This window comes from Lathamus discolor, chromosome Z (assembly GCF_037157495.1).
Source record: "Lathamus discolor isolate bLatDis1 chromosome Z, bLatDis1.hap1, whole genome shotgun sequence".
In the NCBI taxonomy this organism is placed as follows: domain Eukaryota; kingdom Metazoa; phylum Chordata; class Aves; order Psittaciformes; family Psittacidae; genus Lathamus; species Lathamus discolor.
In genome coordinates, this window is record NC_088909.1 from 12,548,084 (window position 1) to 12,571,121 (window position 23,038).

General features: G+C 43.2%; 1 protein-coding gene across 2 annotated transcripts; it reads right to left on the reverse strand.

Annotated features, from left to right (window-relative positions):
• Positions 1-1,417: 1,417 nt before the first annotated feature.
• CEBPG (CCAAT enhancer binding protein gamma) lies at positions 1,418-8,904 on the reverse strand. Of its 2 annotated transcripts, XM_065661259.1 has the most exons (3): positions 8,752-8,904; positions 4,515-4,683; positions 1,418-3,563 (listed from the first exon to the last, which is right to left on the reverse strand). In XM_065661259.1, exon 3 carries the CDS (start codon positions 3,452-3,454, stop codon positions 3,002-3,004), a length of 453 nt encoding a protein of 150 aa, XP_065517331.1. In that variant the 5' UTR covers positions 3,455-3,563; positions 4,515-4,683; positions 8,752-8,904; the 3' UTR covers positions 1,418-3,001. The 2 variants fall into 2 exon arrangements, with proteins under 2 accessions (XP_065517331.1, XP_065517330.1); XM_065661258.1 differs by lacking the exon at positions 4,515-4,683.
• Between the last annotated feature and the right edge of the window lie 14,134 nt (positions 8,905-23,038).

Sequence of the window (23,038 nt, forward strand, 5' to 3'; positions counted from 1 at the left end):
TCCCTGGGGCTGGATGCACTCAGGATTTATCTGCAGGGTATAATTAAAGTGGTAGAGCCTCCTAGTGCTTGTGGAGTCTAGAGAAGCAAAAAAAAAATGGGAATGTTCACTGGTAAAACTTATGGTGCTCCTTCTAGTGAGAAGCACTGTATTCTGTCAGACTATAGCTGTTAAGAAAAATGTGTCAAAAAGGACAACCTGAACTTTTGTAGGCCTACGCTGAAATTTTCTGGTGTAGATGAAATTTTCTTGGGTTTAGGAAGGAGAGTCATCCATGTCACCTGCCATGGGTGTTCTGTGTTCTGCAGTGGCATTTTGCTGTCACACAACCTGGGCTGCTCCACCCTGGGGCAGAGCTGGAAAGCCTCACCTCTGCCTTTTCCTCTCAGAGGTCTAAGGCAAACTGGTCTCACAGACTGGTTTGGGTTGGAAAGGACCTTACAGCTCATCTAGTTTCAACCCCCTGCCACAGTCAGGGACACCTTCCACTAGACCAGGTTACTCCAAGCCCTTTCCAGCCTGGCCTTGAACACTGCCAGCGATGGGGCAGCCACAGCTTCTCTGGGCAACCTGTGCCTGGGCCTCACCACCTTCATAGCTAAGAATTTCTTCCTAATAGCTAATCTAAATCTCCCCTTTTTGGCAGGAGGGAGCTTAGAATAATAGACTGACATTTTCCTTCCAACTAAACTCTCACTGAGGACAGATTTAATATAATAATTTGTTATAATCTTGGGTACCTGGGCAGTACACAGCCTACAAGCCTTCCTAGGCAATAAAAGCAAGCATGGAGACTGCCAAGCCAGAAATGCCACTGTGCAAAAAAATGACTTTTCATAACTAAGTCAGTGGTTTTATTTTAGACAAGAAGGAAGTGGAATCAGAGCTGTCGGGAGTAACAGGTGGAGAAGGCACCCTCCAGAGCATCAGAAAGACTATTACTCCTATTCAAAAATATTTAAGAAATCATTTGGAGTCCCTGTTGTTATTAGGGGAAGATCCAACACCAGCCAGTCAACAAGGCCACGTAATCGCAATTCACAGAGCTGACAACTGGCAAGCTCCTTCCCTCTGCATCAGAGTAGGTAGACAGTTAACAAATAAGGTGCTTTCACATCATCTTTTTCCTTGTAGTTTTTGGTGTTCTGTTCCTCCCCCTTTTAACTGCAGTACATTTTCAGTCTTAAATTTCTTTTGGTTTTGTTTGTGGGGTTTTTTTTGGTGTGTTGTCATTGTTTATAAATCAGGAATTCAGCCAAAAGTGTAGTAAGGTTTTGATTCTTTCCATTCAGTAAAAACCTGTGTGGAAGACAGAAATGGAGACTGTTGCGCTGATTTCTCAATAACAGCTGCTTGCGGTAGGCACCTCTGCATTTGAGGAAAATACAAAAAGGGACAGGAAAAATGAGGCCAGCACTTGAAGCAAAAGGGTTTTATTAGCTTCTGATATTTCAACCCTACCTACTTAAGCTGCAGCTAGAAACAACAAAAAACCAAAAAAACAAACAAACATATCTTTGTAAAAAGACTACCAAACAATCCATAAAAGTTTTCCACATGTATTAAAAGTTTAAATTCAAAACAAAACTGTCAAGGTTTCATTTTCTAACAGCATCTTTATGGAGATAATATCCAAGTTCTCTTTCTAAGTACAGATACAAGGCAAACAAGCATCCTACAAAATAATCTCTAGAAAAAGCTAGTGTAGGAGGGAAATTAAGACAGTGTAATAATCCACTAGCCAGACACACAGGTTAAATGTAACACAACCATACCATCAATGAAATACTTTAAAATGAAAATAAATTAAGGTTACGTCAAAGTTCCTGCTTTACTTGTATTCTTCAAATCCTCAATATAGAACATACCACTGCATTGTGGATCATGGCAAAGACATAGCACTAGCATTTAAAAAGTTGCTATAGAAAAACTTTTATGAAAACAAAACAAGACTGAAGATATTCCTTCACACAACTGTATGATGGCTATAGGAATTTCACTGAATCAGTTCTTCAAACTAGGGCCGTTAAGTTTTAAAACCACTGCAAATACAAGATTTTGGTTGTAAATCTGAGCAGCTATGAAAGTGGAGATGAACGTCAACAAGCAGTGATGCATACATTCTGGCTGAACAAATGCTGTCTTATCCCCTTCATTTGTTAGCCAAGCCACACATTTTGTTCTTCGCAATACCTGCACCCCAGCAGGAATGCAATTTTGCAGAGCGGAGTTTTCTGGTAGCATTTTGACATCTTGTGAAAAACAGAATCTTATTCTCATAAGACCCCAGTCAGTGTGTGAGCAATGTGAATGCAGGCTTAGAATTAGGCTTTGTTACTCTGCTGCTTTACCTCTTACACATGCTTCAGACCCACTTGCCATTTGGAAGCCAACTGCCTGTATATATCATAATATATTGCTGTTTTTCTAGAAAACATCAGTGTCCCAGCTCACTATTACTACACACCCTTCCCATTAACTATAAGAGGGCAGGAAAGACCAAGTGGTGCCTTATAGGACTTGCTTTACAGATTTAAAGTTGTCCACCATGTAGGAAACCAAACACCCTCCATGGCCTTTGCAGTTCTGTAATATGTAATGGGGAAAACAAAGGTCCTAAATACACTTACTTAAAGGTATTTAAAAGACATTTTATCCAATTACGAGTTCCTGATACTACAATGAACCATCCTGCTGGATTCCTCCCGTTATGCAAACTATAAGAAGGTAAGCAAACATTTCTGTGAAAATGCTATTTCCATAATCCTAAGCTCCTTGTTGGCTATGAATTTAGATCTGCATTTATCAGATACATCTTTTAGAGGAGAAAATTACTTCAAAATGAATACCCTAAGCAGTTTCTGGTTTAATTGTATCAAATCTTCAGTGTTAAACCTACAAAGAAGAAAATCGCCACAAATGGAGTTTTTGCTTGGTTACTGCATGGGCATTGCAGACAAGCTGCACCTTGAGAGTTCATTTCATAATGTAGCAACAGTGTCTACTGTCCATCGTTTTCTGGATTTGATGTGGTGGTTTCAGTGCCAACAGGTTGCACATTGTCTGCAAGGCTGTGTGCATGCTCGAGGAACAAGTCTTTCAGTACGCTCAGCTCCTTGGTCAGGAGCTTAATTTTTGCCTCTAAACGTTCATTTTCTTCTTTGAGCTGGTTGACCCTTTGCAGCGTGTCTTGTGCTTTCTGCTTGCTTTTTAACCGGCTCTTTTTCACTGCCATGTTGTTTCGCTCTCTGCGCTTACGATACTCATCACTGTTCCTATCCACAAAGGAATTTTTCTTTCCCTGTTTGCTCGGAGGCACAGCTTTGCCTCCACCACCAGGACTAACAGGCACCAGCTGGGGAACCTGCTGCAAGCCACTGGTGTGTGCTTGGGTGTGAATCACGCTTACTCCATTCGCATCTGTAGTGGTGTTCTGTTGGGATGTCTTGCTCATTTGGACAGGCTCTTCTTGGACACAACAGAATTATTAGGAGACTGAGAATGATTATGTTCCTAGAAGGTGTTTCCAACAGGTCTTCACATGGATTACAGGCAAGGTGAACCTAGTAGGAACAACAACAACAACAACAACAAAAAAAAGCCATTAAAGGTGCTGGCTTCAACTACAACCTTATACATCACTGGCTTTTAGCATAAGGGACTGATGGTACATCTGGCAATAACACATTGCAACTGTGCTGGAAGTGGACAAGCTGCCAACTACATTTCAGAAACCTCTCGAATGTATTTGGATTGGAAGGGACTGTTACTGGGTCATCTAGTCAAGCTGTTTGTATTGTTCACTGGCTTTACTCAGTTATTCCAAAGCCATCCCTGATGGATGGGTGTCTAGCCTAGCCTTGAATATCTCCAGTTTCACAACCTCTGTCTTGGCAACAGGTTCCACTGTCTAACTTTTCCTCCAGTTATATAATTTTCTTAATTTTCAGACTGGAGTTTTCCTTCTGCAGTTTAAACCTATTAACAGCCTGACTCTTGACCAACAGGACTACTTGATCCTTGTCCTCTTCAGACCATCCCTCTGGGTCTATGCACAGACAGATTCCTCCCTGATCTCTTTTCTCTGGAGAGAGAGTGCTCAGACTGTCCACCTTCCCTCAAGCATCTTAACAGCACTTGCTGCTGAAGATGATGTCCACATCGATGACTGTTTTAAGATCTTACCAAGTAGAAAAAAAACACTCTACGCAAAAAGGTAGTGTGCTGTGAAGGCTGTGACTGAGTGACATTAAAGGATCCCCTTTACCACAAGCAAGATAAGACAAGCTAAACTTGTTAACAGTACTGTAACGAGCAGGTGGCACTGGAATGTGGGGTGATGGCAATGTGAGAATCACTCCACTGCAAAGCCAGAGGACTGTAGCAACCTGTAGGAAGACAGCAGCCACAGCTGACTTGTCCACAAAATACATTCCCCTGCTGTAGCTCCTGCACCAGTTACTGCTCACTCTTCTTTCCAGCAAACAGGCCTGACAAGAGGGACACCCTCTCACCTGTCTCACATTCTCCCGCTGCCGCAGTCAGCCTGCTCCTGACCCTACTGGTGGCACAAGGAAGACGCCAGCACAGCTGCTGCCAGGACATGGCCCTGGCAAGGCCAACAGCTGCTCCCCTTCACTTCCCATCTCACAGGATGACCTCCTAAATGCCTAGGAGAGAAGTCTGGGAGAGAAAAGGGGAAGGGCAACAGGGTTCTTCTAAGTTCCTGAAACATCTACGTATGGCTCCAGTGATGAGTCAAGCAAGTGCTGATTTCTTATCACATTCACGACAAGTATCTAACTGGTATAAAACAATCCGACTCCAAGATCAGATTCCACTGCAGTGGTGCAGCTCTCTGCTCTGTCACACACATGCAGTATCACATGACTAGCATTCAACATTCTCCTTGCCCATCCTCAAGAGGACCTGCTGGGACAGCACGCAGTTGAAATTAGTGGTGAGCAATGTAACAGCAGCATCCAATCCAGAGATTATGGCTTGCATCAGTAACAGCACAAGAGACAGTTGACTGCACTCCTGTGTCTACCTGATGAATGGAAATGGTGAGGTGTTTGTAAACAAGCTGCTGTGTGTCAATGATCTTTCTAAAGTCACGGATTCAAGTTCACCATCTGTTTACTGGTCTTCTTTGTTTCTCTCAGCAGTCCGAGCTGCTGGTTTACCTTCTCCTAGGATATAATTAAAAAGGTTAAAATTCTGTGTAGATAAATTGCAAATTTTCATTTGTACTAAGGGAGCCAGAGCAAGAGGCAGTTGCTGTGTAATTCGGTAAAATTCACAGAAAAGCCTAACAAGTTTGGCTTGAATGTTATTCAAAACTAACATTCTCTCACTGAGAAGACTTCTAGCTTAGAACAAGTGAGGTATGAGTACACCCACACCCCTTCTATCACGAAATCTTTCCATTTTTGGATTTCAGAGTAGAAAGTGACCATCAACTCTTTTTGATATCTGCTGCATAGCTAAATACATATATACATAGAATTATAGAATCATAGAATAGTTAGGGTTGGAAAGGACCTCAAGATCATCTAGTTCCAACCCCCCTGCCATGGGCAGGGACACCTCACACTAAACCATCCTAACCTTTGTATTTAGTATTTTCCTGATTTCAGCTCTGAAAGCAACTTTTGAAAACTGTATTAAGTCTTAGATTCTGACTGAATTAACAATTTGGTTCAGCAATTAAACTGCATATACAGCTAACAAGGTGTCACTGCGCAAATACCAGACTGGCAGGGCCAGTTGTAGTAGCTGTGCATGTGTGATTGCACAGACATTGTTAGTCAAAATGCAAGTGTATGTTCTTCTTGAAGCATATACTGGCTTTATCTCAGCTTTAAATACAGCATACAGATAGCTCTGTTAGACTGCCTATGACAGCTGAATTTTTCCACTGATTTTTAGCATCTGATTCTCAAAGTGACAACATGCTCTCCTGTCCTCTCAATTTCAACAGATACAGTGCTTGTTAACTTCATCTGGGCAGCCCAGCTAAGGAACCCATACCATTTTCATGATCTGTTTCATGTGCTTCATGAGATACTACAGGGGAAGGGGAGGATCCTGCCCTCAAAGGCACCCCACCCTATGTGCGACAAGTTTCTTCACATCACTAGGTTCCATGTGCTATTTCTCTCTACACTATTGAAACCTTTAATATTGCTTTAACATTCCCTTCTGATCTCTTATCATATTCCCCTGTAATTCAAAGGGGAAATTATTTGTTCCATTAAATCAAATTTTAATGGAGTATTTCAGTTGGGCAGTACACAGGTACAAGCAGAGAAGATGGACCAGTGTCACATCTCTCAAGCATGCATTCCAGCCCTGCTAGAACAGATGTCCCTTAATTCTTTCCCACTGGAACTGATCCATATTGTATCAAGTAACCATTTAATAAGTGAGACACACTCTTATCTAGCTTGATGATCAGAACTCTTACCTGAGAGAGATTACACATGGTCCTGTTCCAACTAACATTTATGCAAAGCAAGCAGCACTAACTGCACTGTATCACAGATAACCCAGGAGTCGTAACAGCTGAGGCCTGGAACTGTTTTTCCCCCTGGTTATTTGGAGGCTGGATCCCTATTACCAACTGTCATTTCTTCAACAGAATGACAAGAAGGAAGGATATCCTGGATAGCAGCACGTGCTGTGTGGCATCCTTCAAGGAATACCACAAGGAAGTTTAAAGACAGCAGGTATAAGACATATGGAGGGAGCTCTCACAAAGGGTTGGGTGAAGGACACAGGTGTCATGAGGGCAGGGAGGCAGATGGGTCTCAAGAGTTCATTTCTCAGACACTATCACACAAACACAGCTGCTCTGCTCCTCTCCTGCACACAGGTTGGTTTCCTGTAAATGGATGACAGCCCCAGCACAGCAGGAGGCAGCTGCTTGGAAAGCCACCGAGCTTCCCAGCATCTTGTTCCCATAAAGCTGCTCATCAGCTAAAGCTCAGCAACAGCCCCAGGCTGGTTCCACCCAGCACATGGTAGTGTTTCCAGTGGCCAGTTAGAACTGCCTTGTTTTCTCCTTGGGCCACCAACTGGCCACCCAGGACACCAACTGGCCACCCACTGCAGCCTACATAATAGCTGGTAACTCAGAGGTGTCTTCTCAGGCAGGTGTTTCTTACTGTCTGACATCACTCCTCAGCGACCACAGAATCTCCTAAGCAAATCAAGGCCTTTATTTTGCTTTCACAAAAAAAAAAAAAAAAAAAAAAGGGGGGGGGGAACTTCTGTTTGTTTTGGCTAAAAACAAAAGATGTGTTTTAATTTGTTAATTAAATCAGGTTTGGTGTTTTTTTTTTTACTTGGCAGAAAAAGGAAAAAAAACAACACAAAGCGCTTCTCTCTGCTTCTTTTCTGAGATGTGACTGTGTTGATTCTGATCTTTAGTCAGATTTATTTATTGCACAGTCACTTCGATGCCTTGTCTAATGCAAAATCAGTCCCAATCTGCACAGCAGTAGATGGCCTCCTTTGTCTCCCACTTCAGCAGGAATAGTCCAGCACGATCTAACTTTAAATCCAGATAACCCTGTACAAAGAACAGCATAAAGCTCCAGCCATACTGGCTCAACACTGGATGGACCCACTCCTGTGTGGTTTTCTGCCCACTCTCATGGGCAAGTTAGTAAGAGCCAATGGTAACTCTCACATACCGAAGGCTACACAACTTTGAGACTGGGTAGTTTAAATCTACCATCTGCTGCCATAACTGACAAAACCGCCTTCCCATATTTTTCTTCGGAGTTTATTTTCCATACAGATAAAAAGAAAAACACACTCCAACATCCTTAAAAAAATGTGCTCAGAACACCTGAACTATGTGTTTTAACAGCAGGTCGGCAGCATCGATGACAGAACCACAAACAATTCCAGGTACCACGAGGCAAGGAGGTATTGATGCGATCCTGAGTTGTAATGACGGCAGCTATTCCTAAAGATGAGCTAGTGTCTTAAACCCAAAAGTTTTTAAAATGACAGACTGGTATACTTTCTGAAGAGGCATTACAACCACTACTGCTGAGGGCAGTACCGCGTTAATGACTGCTGTTTCCCACCAGATGTCAGCGCTAAAACCGACACCAGGCGCTGTGCTAGATCTGCTTTGAAAGTTGTGCCTCGGCCTGTAAAACTCTGCTGGGAACCACAAAGACTCGTCAAGACGTTCACAGCTCCACCGGGAGCCCTTACGGCGCCCCAGCCCTTACAGCGCGGCGTTCTGCCGGCACCGGCCGCCACTCGCTGACCTTTCCCCGGGCCGGGCACCCCGCCGCGACGCCGGCTGTCAAACGCACCCGGGGGTGCTCCCCCGGGCCGGACCCACCGCGGGCACCGGGCCCGCTCCTCCCCTCTCCCGCGGGCCCGTGGCGGCGGCGGCGCCGCCGCCCTCCCCGGGGGCCGCCCGTCCCCGGCCGCGCTGCTCCTGCCCCTGCTCCTCCTCCGCCGCCGCGCGGGGAGCCGGGGTGCCCGGCGCTGCCAAGCCGTGACTTCACCGGGGGAGGAAGGGAAGGGGAGGGGAGCCGGGGCCGCCCGCCGATTGCATCATGCGCGCCCCTGCGCGGCGCCCGCTGCGACACGGCAGGAGGAGGAGGAGGAGGAGGAGGAGGGAGGGAGGGAGGCGGCCGAGGGCCAGCCCGGCCCGCCGCGGCCCGCAGGCCCCCCCCGCCCCAGCGCCCCGGCCCGCCGCCCCCCGCAAGCCGCGCTTACCTACGGCGGCGAACGGGCGGTGGCGGCGGCGGGAGGGGCCAGGCCGAGGCCGGGCCCGAGCCTCCTTCCTTAACGCGCGGCGTGCGGCAGAGCGGCGATTGCGACACCGCCCGCTCCGCCCGCCCCCTCGCCAATCGCTCACCGCGCCGGCCGCCGGGATGATGCAATAGCAGCACCGATTGGCAGCCTGCGCGGCCAATCAGGCCACGGCCGCTCCGTCACGGAGAGGGCTTCCCCCCGCCCGCCCCGTCGGGTGGGGTGGAGGGCAAGGCGCTGACGCGGCCGCCATCTTCCCCTGCCCGACACGGGGCGCCCGCCCCGTGTTGCTGCCCTGCCTGCAGCCGGTGCTTCCCGATCCCTCACCCTCGAGGGCAGCACTGGGGACTCGTCCCAAGTGCGGGTGCCCCAGGCCGGGCCGCAGCTGGGTGTTGCGTGGCGGCAGCTGACACCGGTTGGCCGGACCGGAGTTGTGTACTGATTGGCACCTGTTAATTGGGCCCGTGCTGTTAATTAACACCGGGCTGTGTATTTCAGTGTAGCTGCGGTGTGGTTTGCCTCTGCGGGAGGATGAGGTACGGTGGAAGGAGTTCTAAAGACTCCGAGTGAGATTTGGAACTGTTCACTGCAGAAATTATGGCAAATTCCTGGATTTGGTGAACGAGCAGCCAGTTTTCAGATGTTGCAAAAAGGCTAAACCCTGGCAGACTGGGGAACATCTAGATCACGGAGCTAAATGGCATTAAATTATGCACCGATTCACTGGTACATGTTTGTTATTGTAAAATACTTTTCATAGAGAAGAATTGGGTTTTGGCCCTTAATGTTTTCTGACACTTTGGTTTACAACACTTTAATTCCACCTAAAAAAATCAATGTGTACATATATATATATAGGTTAATATCTCAAGCTCTGTGTGTGCAGGATGTGCTTATAGCTCTTCAAATGGGAAACAGGCACTTCAGTACACAGGTGTGTGCATCTGCAGCTCTGAAAATAGCCAGTTTGTAAGGTCAGGCTTGACCAAGTTCAGGTGTGCAGTCAGTGAAAACAGTGGTGTGGAGGGGAAAAAAAAGCAGGTTTTGTTTAAAAGCAGAGAAACAAAAGCTGCAATCTGTACCTTACACCAGTTTTGCACATAGACCTGCCTGGGAAATAGTTCATGTCCGCAAAAGAAGTGGGAAAATTCAGATTTGTAAACACAGTTGCAGAGCTCAGTGATGCAGGTACAGTTACTTGTATTTGCCATCTTTATGTCTGGATGATGTTGGGGCGGAGGGGATGGTGGCTGTTTCTGTAAAGCGTTGTGGAGAACAAACCACATTTGCAGAAGTATTCTGAGGATTAGCCTGGGCAAAGAGTTTTACTCGGCTCATTACCATGAAGATACTTTTCCTTGTCAGTCATCAAGTATTTGCTTTAGAATCTCTAATGTTTTTCTGTTTCTCAGTTGAAACTGTTACATTTTCTGTGACAATGACTCATCCATCTATAGGTAGAGCAAAATTCCAGGTAAGCATTAACCATTATCCTTTGCTCACAATAGTTAAGTAAGTGCGCGCTCTTAGAGTGCTTTCCTAGGATTTTAGAGCAGTCTATGACCATTCATTCATTAATCCGCATCAAAGAAAGCTGAAGAAAATAAAATGTAGACCAACTTATTCTCAGAGTCTGATTATTCTAAACATTAATGCTCACACTTAATTCCGCGCAGGTAAGGCGCTCCCGCGCTTGGTTGGTATTGTATCCTGTTACAGGAAAACCATCACATGGTGTGCTTTAGTGTTTGCAGGATTTATTTTTTTTCCCACAGCATTACAGTAAAAACAGGATACGATGGAAGCGATCTAAGAAGTAGTCACATAAATATATGGGAACTGCTCAAGAGGTGGCTTTGAAACACACCCTTTACCTGCTTGTTTGTGAGTTACTGAGCTGCGCAGGAGCCCTGGAGCCAGGTGTCGCTGGCTGGGATGGAGTCCTTTTTGCTGTGATTCTGGATGTATTGCTAGAGCAGCAGTCTACCTGTACGACTGTAGATAACACTGTATCATATTTTTATGCGCATAATCCAGTCTTATGATTCTTTAAAGACTTTAGCCCTTGAAAAAGTTTGCATGGGTATTCAGCATCTTCAAGTAATCTACAGCGAATCGTTGTCAGAGGCACAAATGCTATTGAAGATGTATAAACTGGGAATTGGAGGCAGAAGGTGTAAAGGGGAGAGGAGCCTGTAGGGTAAATGCCCCTGTTTATTACACACTCAGTAGGTTCCCTTAACACTTACGAAAACATTTAAGTTCTCTGCAGCCTTCCACTTAGTGTGAGAACTATTTTGTTGCTTTTTGAATCCCTTCTGTTGTGTCTGATTTCATTCTTCATGCATCTTAGCTTTGTCTTCGTAGGCAATTATTTATTTGTCCTAGAATAAAAAACATACAAACACCCTGGAGTACAACCTACGCTTTAAAAACACACTTTTTCTCTAAGTATTCAGCTATTTGCCTCTATTTCCCTCATGGATAACCCTTCACTGGATTTTTTTACTTCAGACTTGCACATTCCTTTTAGAAGTTTACTTTTCACATATGATGCTACTGTGTAGTTTTTCCCTCTGGTCTCCATGCATACCTTCGGATTCTTCTAGATGAGAAGTTGGTCATTTCCTTTCCAGTGATTTAGCAGAGAAGGAAATTAATATATTTGTATATGTATTTTACAAGTGGAAATAAATAGGCCCCTTAGGTAAAAACGCACCATTCCAGGCTGTAATATTTAATGTTTTGAGGGCAAATGCACTGAATTATAACAAAATAAATGCTTTTCTTGGTAACTGCTACCACTGTTCTTTCAACCCAGATTTGTTCAAAACTGGATAGGAAAAACTCGCTGGATATGATTGCATTCCTTACGATTACCAAAGAGGTGACATTCATTCAGGAATATCCCTGAAGTACAAAGTCTGTAACAGAGGTTTTCCCTAATCTTATTACTGCAGACCTCCCTTTTTTAAGTAGCCCTTTCATTTTGGTATTGCAAGAATTACTTTCTGCATTCAGGACCATGGCCAAAATCCTACTGTTAGAAATCTGAATTTTGCAGAGCTGAGGCTGTAAGAGCTTCAGAAAGCAGGGTTGCTGATTTGTCAGGAATCTGGCTATATTTAAAAAAAATATTCAGAAAGAAACAGCATTATGAATACCTCTCTCTACCTGTTTGAAAAAGCTTATACTTGTTAAGCACAAAATTTCTGAGGTTTTCATCAATTTAATAATGTAAATGATAGAAACTTGTCTATTAATAGGTGATTTGTCAGAGGTAGCCTTTTTGAATAGGTGAAGAGAAAGGAGAGGAAACGTTGCTTAGTGGTGACTACTATTTCAGGATCGTACTTCTAATTCTAGCACTGACTCACTATAGCCCTGGAAAGTTACAGTGCTTTTGTTCTATAAAATCCAAAGTAGAGAAAGAAGCCATTCTGCTCTAATAGCAAACATCCATTTTATTGTAGCACTGCCTGGAGTTCATTTACAGGAAAAATCCAATGTCTTTGTTCTTTCTCTCTATGCAGTTATTACGCCTCGCAACTAAGTGTTTCCAGTTTCTAGTTCTGTATCTTCTAGAGCTACTTACCTTACTTTTAGCTATCAGTTACAGTTATCCAGATATCTAGTTACTCATACTGGTTTCTGGAAGGAGATTGACTCAATTACATGAGCAGAATAAAGGGAATGGAGGAGGACATAAAAAAAGACAGCAGTTCCCTCCCGCACATCTTCGCTGGGTAATTGGGTGAATCAGGCTACACAGGAACCTTACAGTGTCTGAGAAAATTAAGGTATCGGTGATCACTTTTCCTAGAAACACAGGCTGTGTCTTTCCAGGTGTTCCCTGCCACACTTCTTTCCAGCTACAGCTGTTCCTATTTCCTGTGCAGTTTTAAGTGGGGGATTGGTATGTCATGTTTTCATACAAATAGAATCTGCATTATTTTTTCCTGAGATTTAATCCCTTCATTTCCATACTTTCATTTCATGCCATTGTCAGGAAGCTGAAGTTTTTAATCAGGAAGTTTTAGCTAGCACTTTTGGAACTAGCCAGCTGCATAAGAAAAGATGTGCCCATTTTTGCAAGTCTCAATTTTTGTGCATTATTCTGGTTAGTAAGCTGGGTCCCTCAACAGTCACATATCAGAGGCTTCTCTTTCATAGCTACAAAATACTTGCTAACGATAAATTCTCTTTTTTTGTGAAACCCCTACCCAGCTTATGCTTATCCCTCATGCTGTCAGGTAGTTGTGCTTCATGCCAAAGCAGCTCATGTTCTCCAATGCTGCTGTTTTATTTCAGAGATGGTACTTTACTTTGAAAAGTGTACCACTATGGCAGTAGCCTCTGAAGGATCTGAAGGTAGAAGGCCATCTCATTACCCTGAGTAATCCTTGGTTGTCTTGTGGCAATTCTCTGCACACAAAATTACTGTCACAACAATGTGTACTTTTTCAACATTTAACATGTGTCATCCCCTCACTTCATGTATTCCAGAGACCTGCTTAGAAGATGACCCAAGTATTTTAAGTAAATAGTGATGGCTGGATATACATTGGTATACAGTAGCCACAAGCCCTTTCAAAGTGAGCAGAGCAGCTGGCATTACTGTATGTGACCTTCTATAGAAATATCAGAATATGGAATTAGAAGCTTTCTTCTAAGTATTTGAGTTTGAAAGTATCAAGCATGTCCCTGAAGAATGCTTGGTCTGGGAGGAGGCTGTAGGTGTGTCGCTTTGCCCCAAAGTGTTCAGATTTCTGGAAGAGCATCTAACAAAATGAAGGAGTGCCACGTTCCTCTGCAGGTTTTTAACAGGATTTTACAGGTTTTTTATCAACCTATGCCTGTGTTTGAGTGTTCTCGGGCTTTGCTCTGACGTCTAGTGATCCAGTGAAAACTGGTATAGCCATTGCTGTGAATTTCAATGGGACTTGGCTTGAGTTTTACTTGGACTTCTTCAGTAATTGTACTAAACAACGCAAACTGCAGGTCTTCTGGTATTTACAGAATGTGACAGGGTTTTGTAGGCTGCCACTGATCAATACTGGGGTTTGCTGCCACGTGCATGTGAAATGTTAGGTAAGGTGAGGCTGCATAGCTACAGATGAGTAAAAACAAAGTAGATAAGTGGATTGAAAGGAAAGTGCTATGTATCATGTGTGTGTATGTGCACATATAAAATCTGGTTCAAAAGAGACTTGTTAGAACTGAACAAGTCTGAGCGAGAATTAATGGCCCACACCTGGGAATAAGAGGTGAATTCTCAAGTATCCAGGTTTAGTAACTGCCACACCTGTCCTATATTCCCAAAAGCGTAAATGAGGTCTGCAAGGATTTAGATAGCTTAGCTTCTGAATGCACAGTGCCATGGCTCGTTTCCAAGGCATCATCAGTCACCGCATGAAAATCCCCACCCATAATTACTAGGGCATTATTTGTCACGGGGTATACTCTGGTGAAGAACTGTACCTTACTCATATGATATCAAGAAGAGTAAATAGTTTCAGGCATGATTTTTATCCAGACTTTAAACTGCTTCTTCAGAACAGAAGCCTAAAATAAATACCCTTCCAGAAAAGCAGTGAAATTAGAGAGGCATAGCCCTGTTTCTTCTTCAGTTTCATAGTGCTGGGAGAATGAGAACACAAATTTCTTCCTTATCCATGGCTTGATTATTCCCTGCAACCAAATGGCCTGTGAAATACCATAAAAAGCTCAGTGAACAGCTACTTGAAAAGAAAAAAGAAACAGAGAGCTTGTCACCTGGCAGGGCATAGTCAACTGATTATTTCCTCTGCCTCATTTCTATTCACAGAATGAAAATGAGTTATTTATGCCTGGATGGCACAAAATAAATGGGAGGACAATTTGAGAAAGTGTACTGGCAATTACAGTGCGTCTGTCATTGACCTCCTGCTGCTGGCATCTAGGGGAATTTTGTGCTCGGTAGTCAGTGACAGTGATACTTTCATAAGGCAAGTAGAATCTCTCATCCCCAAAAGAAAAGAAGTACTTACCTCAACAGAGCCATCTTCCTTCCAAAAAGCTGATCCCCGACATTTGGTGAGTTAATTGTTGTTACTTTTTCTGCCTCCTGAAATGGAAGCAAATTCCAAAGACACAGTGGGGCACAGTTCTCTGCTCTTTGGCTCCGCATACCTTCCAGTATCCTACAGACTCACGGAAGGAATAAGCTATTACACTTGCAGGCTCCTGAATATTTCTGTCATAGTGAACTTATCAGACACAATCTAGTGTTAGGTTTCTGCTGAATATAAACATGACAGCCAAATTTGTAGGAAAAAGCCACTTTCATAGCATGTCTCTGGGACAACAGTGTCACTGGAGAAGAGCTCATCTGACTTTCTTTTCTCTCAGCAGTAACTAGATCAGTTTCCCTCTGATAGTCAGAAGTCTTATGCTTCCAAGAAAACAAGAAGCCGTGTTTCTGCACCTCACTGGCCTTTAAAACCAATTCAGCAGATGTGTATACAGAGGAAACTTCTCATTCTGAGTTGCATAACCATCGTGAGGGGGTTTCCTGCATCAGGCATGACTTACGTGGTCAGAAGTTCTTGCACAATGAAGACACCAACTGAAATTATCAGGAATTTTGCCTGAGGAGAGAATCCAGCAATGTTACAATAAAGTGAATGTTGGTGATGTAGAGGGGAACAGCCTGTCTGCCAAAATATGGGACAAAAAAAGGGTAACGTGCGAAGGAAAAAGCAATGGGAACAGAGAACACTTCAAAAGACATTGAACGTGCTCTCATAGACTCGCAGTGCTGCATGTGCACTGGCAATCAACATGGTGCAGCAGCCACTTGGCAGAGACTGAGTGTGGTGGCTTCCCAGAAGACTCTTTCTCTGCATACCCAGTGTTTGCTGAACTTACACATTCCAAAGAGGACTTCACCAAGGTGTACACAATCATAGGAACCTTCAAAGCACATAGTGGATGTGGTGAAAGTCACAGTCGTTTGTCCAGGTTTTTGAGGCCCTCCTGCAGGGAGTGCAGGCGTTGCTTTGAAGTCACCCACAGTCCTGGTGGAAATGCGGTTTGGCAGTTGGAGAAAAGGACTTTGCTTACCAGGAAATGAATTTCTTCGAGGTACATTGTTTGTGTGTACTTTCACCTCAGGTTCTCTTTTTCCTCTTGTGTAAAGCCCTTTGACATGCAGGGACTGAGCAGGTGGGACAAAACTGGGGGGTGTAATGCATGTGCTGGAAAACCTTGGACACAAATGCCAATGCCTTAAACATGAAGGAGTTTATAACAGCATACTTCATTTGTGTGAACACTGTCTTAATGTAGGGGCATTTATTCATTCTGCAGCATTATTCTGAAGTGGTCTGCCTGTCTTTGGCTTTCATCCTGTGAAGGCACACTACCTGTGGCCGTAGGTTTGGTGAGAGTTCACAGACAGCTCTCAGATACTTGATGCTATAGCAGCACTAGTAGCTGAGCTATGGGAAAACTAAAGAGTGCCTGTCCTTTAACTTTTTTTCTGAGTGTCTTTAGACTTCTGGGTTTTCAGTGGGCTTAAAAAGGTGATACATGTCACATGTTCTGATTACCACCAGATGGACTTTTTTTAGCCATGGACAAAATATGTAGATCCAAGGACTCAAAAGTATTTCAGTGCTGCAAGGGAGATTTGACTGAATAGCTCGGAGTCCACTCAAACAAATGGGCATTGGCACTGCGGCAGTCTGGCTTCCTGCAGTTGATGTGTCAGAAGATCTGAGCTCTACCTGCAGCACTTCCCACAGTTTGAACATTTGGCTTTTTATCATAATAGGGACACAGATATTTAGGGTTTGACTGTCTGCTATAACATACAGGCACCAACTGTTGCACATCCAGTGGAAATGGCTGCGGAGCTTGCACAGCTATGTACAAGGGACACCTACAGTCTGGACACTCCCAGTGTCTTGCCCTTCCATAACAGAGAAGGAAATGGGAGCCTCAAGCTTTATCAGTGATACCCTGAGCTGGGTAATTGATGTTTATTTCAGTTTGTTAACAAAGGAGAAAAGTAATTTCCACGTGGTCTAAATGTTTACCATTGATGCAGATTATTTCTTGATGACTTAAGTGTAAAGGATCCATAAGCTCTGCACTTCGTTGTAGGAATACTGCATCTACTAAGCTTTTCTAAAAGGCCCGTGAACATTCAAGGAGTAGCCCCTTTTTAAATGGAAGATACTGACCTACTATCAACTGTACTGTCTAGCCAGACCTGAATACCATCTGTGTTGGCTGCTGTTACTGTCAGCAATTGCTTCTCTGATAGGGAGCAGCAGGGTTCTGTGCTGGGTTGTGCTTTTCTGTCTTTCTCTTTTGGCAGCTGAGTGCCAGACTGCAGACAACCAGCGCAGATTCATCCTCCCCATGCTATGGGTTCTGTGGCATGCAGGATATAGATCATTATCTTCCTTTCAAAATAATGTATTTTAGTAAAATGAACCCCAGAACTGTAGCAGCCCACACTAAAACATGCCGCATTAATTCTTTTTGGAACGGTGCAACTCATGTAATCAAAAATCCGGAATTTTTGCCAGCTTTTAAAGAATACAGGAGGGCTCGTTTTTTTTTTCAAAAACTAAATTTTACTTTGTCATGTTAAATTTCATTTTATGATACACTTACCACATTTGTGTCATAAAAGTGAGCAGTTTGTACTGTTCCTATTCCCTATTAATAGAATGTTGGGGTTTGTTAAGGAATGTGGGATTTATGCTCATATTAATATATTACATATAATTTGCATACATTTAGCATCTAGTTTAATTGTTTAGGCCTGAAAGAGTGCTTCAAAGTGAATAATTAAGACTCCAAAAACTTATTCCCATTTCCTATCTTTAATTACAGCAGTAGAAGGAAAAAGAAAATAGACATTTTTACAGTGTGGGAGCCCAATTCATAACTGGTTCATTTTTTACTTAGAACTACAAGTAGTTTGCAAGGACTTTTTGTTTGGAATTGGAAACCCCTGAGCCCTGGGCTCTTGCTGAATGATTAGCTTTGCTTATACGTAACTCCAGTATTAACTGTATGACCATGTAAGTCACACGATGTTGTTGCCACCTCTTAGCTGAAGGGCAGTGCCTTTTCAGCATTGCTTTATGAGGATTTAGGTACCAAAACATCTTGCAAACAGCCAGTACTCACCAGCTTTTTACTTTCTGAAATACTATTGCAAATCAAATATTATTTTTATGCTTCCATAAAATGAATGAAGAAGATGATGGCTTCCATTAAAAGAAGTCTTCTGGTTTTACTCGTATGAATTCTGTCATTTTTATTTAAAGCACTCTGTAGCTCAGCTGTCAACTGCCTTTAAAAACTAAGCAGAAGGAATGGTTTGTAGGTAGCCATTGCTGTTTTCCTGTAAAACTTTGAAATGTCCATGTAACCTCACAGCCTTAGTTTCTAGATTTTTTCATGGGATTGTGATCCTTTCAGGAAAAACCTATCGATTGTTAATCTCACCTAGTTTGTGATCAACTCTTACTGCACTTAAGATTAAGACTTGTTTTACCTAGAGCATAATATTCCAGTTTAGATAAGTATGGCAGTCTTGTGGGACTCCGGCAGTGCTGTAATGTCCCATTTTCATGTCTCTTTATTTTTATGTTTTATTTTACATTTAAGTAGTGTCTCCTTATTTTCATGAACACGATTAGTGCACTGAATGTCTGTGTGCAACCTCTCTTTCTATGAAGACTTAGAAGGCAGAATACCTGTGTGTCAGGTCCTTTCCTCTGTATGTTTTCAAGCGGCCTTCAGAATCTCTTCAGGGGGTGGAGGGCTGTATCTCACATCACCTGCCAGTGGCTGCAGGAAAGCTGGTGCTGCCCCATCAGCCTGCTGCATGGTCAGTCTTGAGGTGAAACCACTCTGTGCCAGGGTCAACATGCTGCAGATGGTAACTTGAGCACTGTACACCAACTTCTAAGCGTAAACTACCTCTTAAGTCTCATCTTTGTGCAGTGGTTATTCTTAGGGGAGTCAGAGAAATTCTGGTGCCAGAAGTATCACTGTTAGCTTGAAATTGATAACGAAACCGCGATCATTTCAAGCTGAGATTGCCTCTAACTTGCTTCCTTCCTCTGTGTGTCTGTTGTTTCCCGGTGCTGGTGGTTGCTTTGATCACGGTTTGGATTCACTGGTGATGCCACTGAGTGACTCTAAGAACTTTGCAGAGCTTCCTTGTGACTCCCTTCCCTCTTGCTGCCTTTGACATTTTTCATTTAGTAGGCCAACTCCTGCTTAGATTACTCACACCAGTAATCCCTGGGCTGGCAGTGGAATAATTGGAGAAAGCTGAGTTTAGCTCAACAGGGAGGTCAGACTTTCAGATACAAGGCAGTATCCACATTGAGCAGTAAAAGTGCTTTCTATTAGTACAGAGTCAATACTTACAAAACCTGATATTTTACAATATGAGTCAAGTGTGGCCCCAAACCTTTCTGCTACTGAAGTCAAATGATTTATGACATTAATAAAGAAGGGTTGCACAGAAGGTGTATTATCTTCATATTTCCAGGTCTTAGTCCTTAATTGCATAGATGCTTTGAGCATCGAATATTTGCAGGCTGGGAATCAAAAACTAAGAACTACTGGGTAGAGAGGCTATTCCATTGTCTGCCTTGTGAATCACACAATAGCTTCAATGTAAGTGAAGTGTAAAAAGCCCACCAGATCCTTGAGTTCTCTGAGAGGCGTTGTGCAGTTCTGCCATGTGAAGTCTGCCCAGTGAAGTCTGCCATGGATTCAGCCATGTGTTCATCTGCGGAACGACAACTCGAGGATTTTGTATCCATATTACAGAATCTAATCTTTTTACCACATTTTAACTCTTTAGTTAATTTTGATCCTGGTAACAATCTCTCCTAAGGGAGAGTAAAGTTAAAGAGTATGAGAACATAGAACTCAGTCCATGCCATGGACTAAATTTTGTGGCAGGATATGTCATGTACTAAAATACATAATTAAGAAATGGCATGACTATTTTATAAGCTGTTCTTCCTCTTCCTTTCCACTCCCATCACTCTCACTTTTCATATCTTCTTCTGGTAGTAAATTCTTTGTGTAGCAAAGGATCTTTTTCTGTACCTCAGGGAAGTGCCTAACATATTTGGTATTTCCATAATATAAATCTTTTCATTTTATCTTTGCAGATGCTCCCAGAATAATGTCCACAGCGCAAACAAGAACTGCTTAGAGTGATGAAGCCTGAGCCATGCAGTACCATCTTCTTTTTGAAACTCTTGTGAGGTCAGCAAAGAGTAACATCTAAGTGACAAGGCTACCCCTTACTTAAGTAGCCATCTCAAAATGTATGAGCCCATCTTTATGAATGTAACTACTGAAAATGGATGATTTGGGATTGACTGTACATGGTCTTCTTAAACACCGCCAAAGTTATGCTTATCCCAATAAACTACCTTTCGCATTGAAAGAACAGGTGTGAATAATCTTTCAGGATGACTACGTGATTATTTTCAAAGGATTAATGCAAAATCAGAACTCCTGTATAATAGACAAACAAGGGTACTCTTGTGTGATTCAGTGTTCCACTGCACTGTTCACATAGGTGTGCTCTGGGACAGTTACCAGTATATGCGTTCAGTCATAGCTGCTCCTTTAGTTAGTATCTAGGCTTAAGTGCAGTTTAGGACATTGGGATTGAGCCTAAATTCCCTGCATAGCTCATGTAGGCACTTTGACAGCACCTAAATTAAAGGCCTGCAGTTGGTGTCACCTGTGTGCAAACACAGGTGCCAGCTTTGTTCCAGTTTTCTGGATTTACAAGGAGATTTAATCTCTCTCTCTTTTTTTTTTTTTTTTTTTTAGTTACATCTTGGATGATGCCATGAAAAGTAGCCCGCCACATTCTAAGAGTTAAAGTCTTCGGAGAGCATTTTGAGAACACTGACCCTAAAAACAGGGTCGGGAACCGAGTTTGGAGTATGATAGCTACCCTATTGCTATTCTGCTGCACAATTTGTATGCCAGCTAAGGGTCTCATCAGTTCCTACTCGGATCAATGCGAGTCTTCAATTCAATAGACTAGAGCTAGAGCCTATTAAAAAATAAGTTGTATTTCCTATATACTCCCTCAAAGATACAATGGCAAAAATAAAAAACAATGATAATTTTGTTCATTTCAGAAATAAATTTATTTCAAGATAAAAATTAATTTAACTTTTGAATTTAAAAAAAATAACAAGGAAGTGTATGAAAAATTGTTTCATTTGTAGGGAAGTAGTAGTCAAACTTTCGCATGCTCATTGGTTGTGATACTGGCTGAAGACATAGGAGAGATTAAAGTCTCAGCTTTGCTGCCTATTTCTTATGTGGCCTTGGCAAGTCATTCCATCTGTTAGCCCTCTTGCTGTGAAATAGAGAGTAACAACATTGTTCCACTTCACAGGGAGATGTAACCATGAATGAATTAAAGATCATGAGCTATTCATGGTGGGAGAAACCACTGAAGTTTGTAAGGTAGAAGGAAGATTGGAAGGGAAATTTAGGTGTAAAAGAAAGGAGGTTATTGTTCAGTCTGAAGTAAAATACTAGAGAGTGAATGGATGATTTATGGATAGGCCAAATAGTGAGCGAAGGGATAACTGTTGCATACCAGTAGGAGGACTGTAAACATTATTTGGGGAAGTCTTGAGGCAAAGATGATGGCCTAATACTGGAGAAGAAAACAGTACGGTGGGAGGTGATATAGGTGTAATACTGTCACATTCTTTGGGTTTTTTTGTGGTATTTCAACTGTATGCTCTTTAGAACAGAACATAATCCTGTGTCTGAAAAGCATTCAGAAAATTCTGGGCACCATGAACATAGTGAAATATGGTGCTAACTATAATACAGGAACTATGTATGTAATGGCTCGTTAACCATGCAAAAATTGTGAACAGGTAAACCACCTACAACTTCAAAGACTGGTTGCACATGATTACAGGTGACAAGCTGGAAACAGATTGGGTTATGAGCACCATTTGAATGGAGGTAAGCAGTAAGCAGGCATATGGAAGTGAAAAGATTGTCCCAGTCAGCTAGTTTGGCAATGGCAAAAGACTGAGCTCTCAGAAGACGAGCCAATAGAACACAAGGACAGCCAGGTTTGAGGACATGGTTATAGAGGCCCTGAAGACAAGAATGGTGTTAAGAGGGAAGAGGAAGGTACCATGGATCTGAGTTCATCATTGAAAATGTAACAGTGGTTCTCCAAAGGAAAAAGCTGTAATGATAAGTAATTAAATCATCTGTTGTTGGACCAAACTGCACATCAAAAATGGTAATCAGTTGAGAGCTGCCTTTCCCAGCTGAAGGGAAGGTCCTGGCTGGCTTGCCACACCATGCTGCATGCTGATCTGCTGGTCTCCAAGGCTTTGCACGTAAAGCTTTTTCCTTTGAAAACTGTAATGTGTGGCAGCTTTTATGTGCAGTATCACGTTTCCCCTCCCTGGGGCAGAAAACAGAGGAAAGGGGAGAAGTTTGTGTTTCACTACACCACAACAAGGAAGATGGTAGATTGCCAGCTCTTTATGCACATAGGAAACTACAGCTGCTCCATCCCTGCCTACTCCTCAGGTGCACTCGCAGCACAGCACGACGCCCAGCTGAGGATAACATCCCCTTATCACTCCCAGGACAGCAGCACTATCCTTCCAGCTCCAGAGTGCCCATCCCTGCCCTGCCTCCTTTCCTCCCCACCCGTTCCGCAGGTGGGAGAGAGGAGAGGCTGGGCCATGCTGGCATTCGCCCCGAGAAGTTTTGCGTGCAGACGGGGCATTCTGGAGTTTTGTCAGTAGCAATGAAATATTCTCATTTAACAAGGTAGTAAAATAAATGTGTAATAGCACTCTGATTCTTAACGGGGCTGCCACATGCCATGTTCTGCACATACTTCCGAGCTGTTGGATCAGAAAGCAGAGTGCTGTACTGCCCACACAGCCTATAAAACCAGCCTGGATCCTGTAGCCAGGTAACCTGTTTTGCAGCCCAGGGGAGTCAGAGGCCTGAGAACAGCACAGGAGCCAAGTTCAGCTGAAATGAAGAGACTTTGGTGCAATTAAACACTCTCAGCAGTCACAGAATTCACTTACATAAAGCAGACTGATACTCACATTCCTCCATCATTCTGTTTTTCTGTTCAGTTTCCTTCCCTACTAGCAGAAACCACGGCTGCCGACTGTATAAATGACTTCTGCTG